The 10,759-nt window shown below is 40.4% G+C and overlaps 2 protein-coding genes across 4 annotated transcripts; one reads left to right on the top strand and one right to left on the bottom strand.

Annotated features, from left to right (window-relative positions):
• Nucleotides 1-112: 112 nt before the first annotated feature.
• nup43 (nucleoporin 43) lies at nt 113-4,851 on the bottom strand. Of its 2 annotated transcripts, XM_068576866.1 has the most exons (9): nt 4,673-4,851; nt 3,502-3,639; nt 3,090-3,212; nt 2,671-2,748; nt 1,834-1,996; nt 1,554-1,689; nt 1,312-1,463; nt 1,050-1,166; nt 113-512 (listed from the first exon to the last, which is right to left on the bottom strand). In XM_068576866.1, exons 2-9 carry the CDS (start codon nt 3,619-3,621, stop codon nt 283-285), a joined length of 1,119 nt encoding a protein of 372 aa, XP_068432967.1. In that variant the 5' UTR covers nt 3,622-3,639; nt 4,673-4,851; the 3' UTR covers nt 113-282. The 2 variants fall into 2 exon arrangements, with proteins under 2 accessions (XP_068432967.1, XP_068432968.1); XM_068576867.1 differs by lacking the exon at nt 3,502-3,639 and having other exon boundaries at nt 4,673-4,849.
• Nucleotides 4,411-10,584, top strand: pcmt (protein-L-isoaspartate (D-aspartate) O-methyltransferase). 2 transcript variants are annotated; one of them, XR_011077519.1, is made up of 8 exons: nt 4,411-4,747; nt 7,014-7,118; nt 7,226-7,257; nt 7,350-7,454; nt 7,627-7,747; nt 8,805-8,890; nt 9,049-9,278; nt 9,752-10,584. XR_011077519.1 is itself a non-coding variant. In XM_068576869.1 (8 exons), the coding sequence occupies exons 1-8, from the start codon at nt 4,570-4,572 to the stop codon at nt 9,762-9,764; spliced, it is 810 nt and encodes a 269-aa protein (XP_068432970.1). In that variant the 5' UTR covers nt 4,414-4,569; the 3' UTR covers nt 9,765-10,584. The 2 variants fall into 2 exon arrangements, 1 of the variants encoding a protein (XP_068432970.1); XM_068576869.1 differs by having other exon boundaries at nt 4,414-4,747; nt 9,049-9,218.
• Nucleotides 10,585-10,759: the final 175 nt, after the last annotated feature.

Raw genomic sequence — 10,759 nt, 5'->3', positions numbered from 1 at the left:
GAGCAAGGGCCAAAAGGACTAAGAGAGTTGTGGTGTTGCATCTTATCTGAAAGAGATACACAATTTGAATAAAAGTAAGCATGATTTTACTTAAAAAAAACAATCACTGGACTCATGAGATATTTGCTTTTATTTACTTATTCAAAACAGTTTTAAATGAAATCCATACAAAAGTTGTATCACTGAAATACACTGCTTGGAATTATCTACAAAACCCTTAAACTGTTGATGACAAATGAACAGATGTTCCTCCACATCTCGTCCTGCATAGTATCAACTCTTTTAAACTGGGACCTGTCTATTGACAAAAATGGCTTCTCCGTCAGTCCCACAGACAAGACATTGTCCGAGTACATCCAAACTGTTGACGGACAGTGTCTGGCTGGGCAGCATGTGAGTCGTCTCCAGACGGCCTTTACTGGAGTCTCCACTGAGCCAGGCGCTGATGAGAGACTGGTTCCCTCCAGCCGGGGCCATCGCACTGCGAGATATCATGCTGTTGTTCCTGCCACCTGGAAAACAATGATAAAACCATTTATATTATTGAAAAAGTAGAAGAGAAAGGTTATTCTGATTATACTGATTATTATTCAGTTGCTGCATAGCTTTCTCAGTATGCGACTCAATGCGTTTATGATTACTTCAACAACCAAAATATATAAATTGACGTGCTTAAGATTTTAGATTCTATAGGATTGTGGAGCAACATTGTCAACTTTGCGGGAAAAAAAACATTTCTGTTGAGCGCTTTAGGAGGCCAGAAGTTACTGTTGACAGAAATGAAAATATTCAATTAAAATGTACAGTACTTTAGTAAATGTTCATATTTACATTCCTCCATTTACTTTACCCGCTGTAAGGGGACAAGCCTACACCTTCCTCACTCAACTTTATAATATTTACATCACATATCAGGTCAACATTGTTGGCAAATGATGATATAATTTGGCTTTTACATTGCCTTGTAAAATGCAGTTTCTTGGCAGCACCTTAGTTTCTTCTTTGAAAAATTGTGTTAGACTAAGTATCAGACAGAATTGTTGATTTGCCTTGTAAGAAGGAGGGCATGTCTGAATGTGTGGAAGTCTCCCAGTGCAGCAGTGAACCATCCTCGGAGCACGTGAACAGATGATCTGGGTTGGTTGGGTGGAAGTGGACTTCCCACACTGTGCAGAAAAAAAACAATGAAAAACATAAAGAAAACACATCACAAGTCATTGCGAAAGTAAAATATAATAATAACCACATCAGAATTCATTTGTGCTTTTCAAAAATAGTAATTTGATTAATCTGCCCACAGTAGAAACCTACTTTCAGCAGAGTGAGCCTCCATGAGTGAGAAGGGTGTGCTGCCTTGCCGCACGTCCCAGACACACAGCATGCCGTCCTGCCCTCCTGTGGCAACAATGTGCTGTTGGTTCGGATGTCTGTCAACGCAGTGCAGAGGGACTCTATCCCCTGACCTGAAAGGAAAACAACATATCATAACTGCTTATAAAAATCAAAATCTAGAGATCTATTTTTTGTTTTGGTAACAATTGAGGGGATCTTACAAGGAGAGAATCTGGGACGGTGTGTCGCTCTGTTGTCTGAAGTCCCACAGCTTGAGTTGGCCAATGGAGTTCACCGTCAAAATTTCTGTTGTCCTCAGGTACGTAACAGCATGAATCGTGCTGCTGTCTGCGTTCTCTGTCAGTCAAATAAAATAAAGAAACATTAGTCTCTGTACCTCACAAGGCCTGAAGACACTATCATATGCTAAGAATTGTAATTCTGTGTTGGATTTTAATGCGACACGACAGTCTGGCTACAGCATCTTAATCTCGAGCTCACCTATGACTCGAATCACTGCCTCCTGGTCGGCTCTGAAGACGATGATCTTGCCATCTTCGCCAACTGTAACGATCTCAGGACTGCTGCACACCACTCCAGTACAGGGAGCGTTGTCACAAGGGTAACAATGCGCTTTTGGCCAGCAATGAGAAACTGATATTGTCTGCAGTAAAGAGAGAGAGGATATAGGCAAGTCCAGAATTTTTATCAAACCAGTTAACCCCTTAATCCAACATTCAGTTCCTTGAACTGCAACATGTTTGTGTAGCCATTCCCTCATCTTTTGATGTGACTTTAGTCAAGTAAAATAAGGGTTGATAAAGTCAGCAATAATTAAGTAAAGTTTATTTATATCACACTTTTCAAAGACAGAGGTCACAAAGTGCTGTATTATACATGCGTCAACATACCTTGAAGACATATTAATCTGTAATGCTTATAGACAGATAGCCTTAGAAATACAATGTAAATATCAAACAATGCAAGTCTACCACCAAATTATTTCTTACTAAGATCAGGGTTAAGAGACAGCTCAAATGTTTAACTAGTTAGAGTTAAAGTTCCCCATGTTTGTTAACACAACATATTCTTGTCTTGCATAAGAGTGACTTTAAAGATGCACCATCCCTAATTATCATTTGTGTCACTGTTTATATTTCCAACTTGTTTCCAGTTAGTTTGCATTGTTTCATTTGATACAATCCTCAGTTTGTACAATGGTCTCAGGAATGCCATGCAAACAAATAATAATAATACTGATAATAAAAATATGATATAATAAGAGAGTTGTGCTGTTAAATGTGTGTAATTTGTCTCTGCCACTCTGCCAGTGTGTACCTGACTGATTGGGTGGTAGCGAAAGATGGTGACTGCTCCAGTTGACGATGTTGTGACAATTCTGTCTTGGTCCAAAAACTGAAAGAAAATAAATAAAGTTTACAAGTTAGTCACATTATAAGTAGGAAGTATTCCTCCCAGGGACAAACATCCTGTCATGAATCAATAAAGATGTTAGATTATTGAGTGTAATCCTGTTTTCTTGGGACAACAAAAGCGACAAATCCCTTTTATCCTTCTGTACTGTTTATCAGCATTCTGTCTGATAAACTCAATTTAATGAAATTAGGGAGCAGGAGATAACAAGTTGCTTCTATGCATTGCTCAAATAAATGTTGGCAAGTTAAATAGTTAGGTTAATTTACATTAGTACCAGTTATAGGCTGGTACATTAGCTTTGATTCCCACGAGTGTCTTACTTGAAGGTCCAGAACATCTCCATCATGCTTGTATTCACATAAAAGCTGCGGGTCTCCTTCAAATCCATCATCCATATCAGGACTTCCATGATTCCCAATAAACCAAAAGGAAATCTTGTTAACCTATAATAGACACACATCAATAACGTATTAAGTACAATTTAAACTCGTTTTTACCATTGCCAATGTGAAGTTGAGACAAGATAAGAATACGATCAAACTGAAAGCTGTCATAATATCCAAATGTCTTAAGTCACTAATCACAGCCTTAATACCTTAGCAGTAAATAACGTGACTAATTAAACATTACTTCCCAAAAGATAACATAAAATGTCTTCCCCTAAAATGTACAGAATATTCTAAGAAGTTTGTCAGTCTCATTATTGTGAACATAAAATGACAACTTGCCAACCTCGTTATCCCACGAGCCAGTCGCAAAGATATCTGGTTGCTGCAAAGACGAATGCGACACTAGTCTCCATCTGGTTTTACTGATTTTCTGGGAAACGTACTTCGCATTTACACTCTCCATTAGAAACGGTTTCAAACACTGTAAATGAAACCAAAGACTGCTGGTGTTAGCTTAGCATTCATGAGACCAACCAGAATGTGCCCGCCTGTTACTTTGTACGTAGCTACGGTGGCTTAGCGAGGACAAACTATCAAACAAGCGATTTTTTTTGCACGTTATTAACAATCTATTAATATATTGGGGTTTCTTTGAGGATATATTCCTTTTCTAGTTGTCTATCATGTCCGATTGCTCGTCAGAAATAAACTATTATAAGATAGTATCATTAATTTACACTTTGAGTGATTTTTGAGACAAAATATTTCATTAAAGCGTATTCTTGCTTTTTTTTTGCTGTTGACAGAAGCTGAAATCACTGATGAATTATCTTCTAAACGTACATAAGCTAATTAGTTTGTCTTATATTCAAAGTTAGTTAGAAACCTGTCCTTTACTTTAAACGATATGTAATTTATGGACAACTTGGATGCAACAATTTCACACACTGTCAATCTTATTATTATTTTGGTTAAATATCATATGCATTCCTGTAAGTGTAAAGGTTGGTTTTATGGTATTCAGATATACTTTTGCCAACTAGTTAAATGGCTGAAATATATGGTAAATATGAATAGAAAGCAAAATATATATATCTTCTTGCTTTTTGTGCTCTTCGTCCGTTCCTCCATGTTGTTACTTCTTTATAATATTTTTGTCTTGATTTGAAATGATCTTATTCCATGTGCTCAAAATTAAATAAATAAAATACTTTAACAAGCGTTGCACTCCACCTATCGGCCACCGACTATGTTACTGCGGCAAATCTGATGATACACACAGAGTGAGCGACGTGGCCTTTTTCCTGTGCTTAATCTTAGCGGGGGCTTGTATTAAAATCAAATATTAAATATTTGATTAAAACAATGTCCCCGCTCCGCCTGCGGGTGGGTGTGAGTACAGTAATATCGGATGTCTCGTGACGTCTCCGCCGCTCCGTCTGCTCTGGAGGTTGCCAGCTTCCTCGGGAGAACCGTTGGCGCAGGCGCGGCACTGACAGCTGCTGTCTACTTACTCCGCAAAGTGTGTTTAATAATGGCCTGGAAATCTGGAGGAGCCAGCCACGCAGAGCTTGTTAACAACCTCCGCAGTAAGTCCTCATGTGTGTGTTTCTACGGCGGCAGCACCGACGCCTCCGCAGACAGCTCGCCCGAAACCGTTTTTTGTTTTTGTTTTGACGGTTGAGCTGTATCGCAAACAGCAGGAGTGTGGCGGCCGCTAGCTGGCTGCTAAGCTACGTTGTTGACCTCGCGCTGCCTCTCGCTCTCTCTCCACCCCTTTCCCCAAACCACGTTTGCGCCATGCGTACCTCCCGTCGCTGCAAAAACAAATTGATGACCGATAAAAAAAGCACAGCAGTTGCAGTTAATTTTGCAGTGTTGTGTTGCAGCTGGTTTAGCACACTAGCTCTATGTGCGTCATTTGGGACGCTGTAGCTAGCGATAGCAGCGCTGCAAAGTGCCCTGCCCACACCCATTGATGGCAACTATCGCCGTGTCATTCCCCTTCACGTGGGTGACACGGGCACTTAAAAATGTGACGCGAGTTTTTAGGGTGCCTTTTGTTGGAAGGTAATTGTCAGTTGTTGCTCTGCAGAAAAAAACGAACAGTAACTCTGTGTGCTTTGCTGAGCCCACTATGAGTGATGCCTTCAGTGCCACATGTTTAATTCTGCACTCAGATGACAGTGCATTGGGTGGTCCAGAGGGGATACCAGTGGTGTATTGCCACTACGAGACTAACATGCAAACTCTGATCGGACATGATAACTTGCATTTGCAAAATTATATTTATCGCGGTGACGCTTCAGACCAAAGTCTGCAAGTCCAATTTCAATATGACGTGCCTACCTATTTATATTCTGTGCCTTCCGCGGAGCATTGCAACAGATTGTGTAGTCAGTAGTGCGCCATTTGCTTCCGAACGAAAGCAAAAACACAGTTTGTACATTTATCTTTCTTAGCAGATATCATTCTAAGTGTCAGTTTATTACTTAACATAAGCTGTTTTCGTGCATGGTAGGGTCAAAAAGAATAAGGAAGTTGATACCACCTCGTCAGTAGTTAAGGCTGTGTCATGCAGGATAATAAAATGCTGGAAATTCACAAGAACAAGTGAAGTGGTCTTTAATCAGGCCTGTGATGTCTGCCTTCTATTTGCTTTTTAAGTGGTCATAACTTTGATGATCTGCTCCTCATGGTTGAACACTTCTCTGGACACTACATTTGCATTGGATTTAATCAGGTCACACTCAGGATGCATGCTAATTCACAACTTCTTTTGTGAATTGTTGGTGTCCTTTTTTTTACCAGTACTTATGACAAAAAGCAGTAATAGTTCACATAGTTGCATTAGTTTTTTTTAAACCTTGACAGCTTCATAAATTATTTTAAAGTTCAGCACCCATGTATGTGTTGGTGGGAAATTAAATGTGTCTCTGAAATGAATACTTAGTGTTAAAGCCTCAAAACGACGCAAAGCTTGTCTGCGTCACAGAGGGCCTTGCATTTTGAATTCTGAATATGATTATTAATGTGTAAAAATCAGCTTGAAAGTCTTCCAGTGTGGGTTATTTTATTTTCTGAAATTATTAATAGTTGTCTATCTAGCAGCATGCGTGGTTTACTTCTAATGTATTCTAAAACGGCACATAACTGTGACGGACGTAATGAGAGCAGCACCGGCTGTCGTGGTCTTTTCCCGCCTTTGGCACTGCTGCAGGAACCTGTTATAAGGAGTTATTCTGAAGACACTAACCCTTCTTCAGGAAGCTTTTTAGTTTCTTTCTTTTATTTTCTCTGATATTCTCAGATTTTCATACGCGGCATAGATTATTTTTTATTATATTGTCATTCATCTGTGTCTCAGCGGAAGCTATTCCACTGTTCTCCCAGATATGGATACAGTCCTCGAGCATATCGATACATATTAAAATTTAATACATTTTCTGGTAAATCAAATGAGAAATTGTTCAAAAGGTTTAAAAGCCAGTCCATTCAGTGAATTATCATCGTCACAGAAACACAAAATGTTGCCATAATGCAGTCCTGCTCATTGATTGCCCACAATGGTCTAAGAAACAGAGTTTTAAACATATATATCAACCCTGATGCTTTACAAATCCTCTTTGCAAATGTCATACCACAGGCACCAAATAAACAACCAATTACTACAGTAAGTTGTATAATACCTAAAATCCTTCAATTATCTCTGTCCTTGCCAGTGTGTTTAATTCTATAAATTTCCATTTGCATCTGCTGCAAGATTATGTAATAGATTCCCACCTGGTGTTTGTACTTTTTTTTTTTTTTTTTTTACCATAACACACAGTGACACAAACTCTTTTGCATCCCCAGAAAATGGAATTATTAAGTCCGACAAGGTCTATGAAGTCATGCTGGCCACGGACCGAGCTCATTTCTCCAGGTGTAACCCGTACATGGACTCGCCACAGTCAATAGGTGCGTCTGCTCACGTAGTTATTCATGCATCGCAGCACAGTCAGGACTCTCAATGCAGTCTGACATCCGAGAGGGAGGAACTAACAAAATCTCTCTCTCACCAAAAGGCTATCAAGCGACCATCAGCGCCCCGCACATGGTATGGCTTCAAAACACTCTGTCTTTTCTGCATCCTGTGAATCACAAGCGTAAAACAGTTTTGTTTTTAAAGCTTGCCTCCCTTCCACCCAGCACGCCTACGCCCTGGAGCTTCTCCACGACCACCTGTACGAGGGAGCCAAAGCTCTGGACGTGGGCTCCGGCAGTGGAATCCTGTCCGCTTGCTTTGCACGAATGGTGAGACACACGTGAGGGTAAACACGTACCATTTCTCTTGGGTGGCATTCTGATTGATTAGAGCAGATTGATTAGCTTGTCAACCGATCAACACGCAATGAGATGAAACATGTTTTAATGTTATGATGCTGTTGTATGAACTGCGCTCCATTGCTCCCTCTGTGCTTCACAGGTTGGAGCTAAAGGGAAAGTTATAGGTATCGATCATATGAAAGAGCTGGTAGATGATTCGGTCATCAACGTGAAGAAAGATGACCCTAGTTTGATAACATCGGGCCGAGTCAAGCTATTAGGTAAGAGATCTTAAGATGAAAAGTAACAGTCTTAATAGAACTTTCAGCTCTCTATACTTTAAAAAAAACAACTGGGCACGGTGTGATGCTTCTTAGTTCCGTCTTTCTTCTCTTTGAGTGCAGTAGCTCAGTAGATGCAGTGATGTAGTGATAAATAACTGAGCAGTGAGTAGCTGCTTTCAATTGCTCTGCCGGAGGGTGGCCGTGCTGATGTAACCAGGAAATTAATAAAAGTAGGCAGTCAACAACACTCTTTTTTTTGTTTTATATAAAAAAATAATAAAAATGCAACTACAATGTTGCGGCAGATTGTTAGTTTGGACGGGAAAATGTATGTTTAGGTCCAGTCATAAAAGTATTTTTCCCTTGTGATTTACAAAAAAGTCTTCACTACTGGATGCTGCCTAACATACTGTATTTACTTAGATTTTTGACTTTTAATCTGCAAGTAATGACACAAAGTTTCAATAAAATAATGATAAAAGGTAGAAACGCCAAGCAAAAGAGACCATATAAAAAACACAACATGAAAGAGTTTGTGTAGCCTGAACAGTTGTGGGCTGAAACTACAGCTTATTGCGCCAACACTTAACACAAAATACAAACAATTTGAAATCTAGTAGTGACAACAGAAGAGCTGCTTCCTTTTTGTGTGGCTGATATCAGATTGAGCTCTTTTAAGACATCAATTGTAGATTTAGGCGTCTCCAGATGTGTTCAAGTACTTTGTGAAAGAAACAAAATGGCATCCCCAAACGCATAGTCCCATTGCTGAAACGGATTTAACATATTGAGTGAAAATATGTTCAATATAATCATCCAGCTCTGGTAACTAACATATGAATGGACGTTTTAAGTATTTGTGACCTTTATTAAAATACATAATTAACTAGCAAGTTTAAAAGCATCACTAGATGCCACACTATTGGAGAGCATCGTTAGATACAGCCCTCAAGCACAGTTTGTCAGCACAGCCTCAATGAGTAACTGCAGTCAATATGTTGTGTATAGGGAGTCGACAGAAAAAAAACAAAAAAAACATGACTTTGTGTTTCAGTGGGAGACGGGCGACTGGGCTACACTGAAGAAGCGCCTTATGATGCCATTCATGTTGGCGCAGCAGCACCCAATGTCCCCCAAGCTGTGAGTCTCTGAATACTTACAATTCACTTCAAAACAATAAATCAAAACCAATGCTTAAAAAAAACAAATGTACACCAAAGTTGTGTTTCAAAAAGAATTTGCCATCCTTTGTGTCGCCATGCTGTTGACTCACCACACGTCCCTCGCCTCTCTCCCAGCTTCTGGATCAGTTGAAGCCCGGCGGCCGGCTGATTCTGCCTGTCGGCCCGGCGGGAGGAAACCAGATGCTGGAGCAGTACGACAAGCTGGAGGACGGCAGCACCAAAATGAAGCCCTTGATGGGAGTGATTTATGTGCCTTTAACAGACCGGGAGAAGCAGTGGTCCAGGTGGAAGTGACTTCTTTCTCCCCCCCCTCCTCTCACTCTCTCCTTCTCACAGAGGCAAAGGTGAAACGGTGTGGCTTGGAGCAGGCAACGGATCACAAAAGGGGCTGCATTTTGCTGCTTGTTTCCTTTTTTTTTTTTGCTTCTTCCATACCATACCACCTAGCTGCACGTTTCCTCCCATCGCTTTTTTTTTTTAACTCTACAGTTTCAAATTTGTTCAATATAAACCTGCCTGACTAAATGAATTTAAAGTCATTTTGGTACCCAAACACGAGAGAAACTGAAACGGCAGCAGCGTGAAGGCGTTTGCTTGGTTTTCCAGAGCATGACTGCTTTGCCAACTTGGCTGCTCGTAGCACACTAAAACAAAACTCTGCGACTATCTCTCTGACTCTGTGAGATGTAGACAAAACAATAACTGTTTGCATTTTACTGTGACCGTAACGTTTTGCATGCGTTTTGAAGTCTTGACGTCGTGTTTGCATGCTCTTCTTTTTCTGCCCTCCCTAACGTTTGACTTCTGTTTGTCTCAGGGATGAACTCTGAAGAGGAAGACGGTCCATAATCCACCTTTTAAGTTTGAACCTGGAGAGAACTTGGACGGGGTCGAACAGCCCGTGACATTTTGTTCAAAGCGTAACAAAACATGCTCTTTTTGTTTAAGTCTAACGATGGACTAGAGTATCGCACTGGTGAGAGCCCAGAAGGGCTGGGGATAAAGACTGCTGGAAGCTCCTCACAGAAATATCAGAGGACATTTTGTTTTTCTTTTCAGGCCTGCATCTTTTTTTGGTTGTGTATTCTTTTTAACTGCTGGATTTTAGGGTTTGATTTTCTGTGTGTGTGTGTGTGTGTGGTTTCACTATTTGAAATGCAATCAGCAATTTTTACAGTATTACATTTCAGCAGCATCAAAGCTGAACGTAGGAGGAACGTTGGACAACGACGAGTGAAGAGGGGGGGATTAGATAATTCAGTGTGTGTGCGTGTGTGTGAGAGAGATTGAGATGTATACTTCTCTGCTAACATATGAGCTTTTCCCCTGCCAGCAGTATTAGGAACACACACACACAGGCAACACAATGGCTGACCCACACAACCTGTTAGCTGTGCCGCACTGTTACGTCATTCTACACACAGAATAAGTTAAGGCCTTGGATCATCGTGAACATACTCCGAAGAGAGCTGAGCACTAACAACACCGACGCACGTGCGCATACAGGGCTGTGCTTTCCACCCGGTGGTGTTTTCGCACGGTCTGCCGCTAGTTTTCCATCCGTGATGAATGCAGGCTCTTCTGGTGACCGATACTAAATGGGATAGTCACTGCTTTGCCAAAAATAAACTTCAACAATATAAAGCAAAATGAATGTCTGTTTTCTTGAAATCAAAAAGCACATTTTTATTTTGGATGATGGATGATTTGGCTGTGACAGATTCTTGAATGGCACATGAAAATAAAGAGATGCTTATGTTTTTGTCTGCCTTTCTGTTGTTGAATCTTTTGTGTGTGCAGGCTGCAATCTAGTGTTTTTATATAT

The sequence above is a fragment of the Clinocottus analis genome, unplaced genomic scaffold (assembly GCF_023055335.1).
Source record: "Clinocottus analis isolate CAN_PGR_092001 unplaced genomic scaffold, fCliAna1.0.p SCAF_15, whole genome shotgun sequence".
Classification (NCBI taxonomy): Eukaryota; Metazoa; Chordata; class Actinopteri; order Perciformes; family Cottidae; genus Clinocottus; species Clinocottus analis.
Note: the sequence above shows the minus strand (reverse complement) of the source record. Positions and strands in the feature narration are given on the sequence as shown.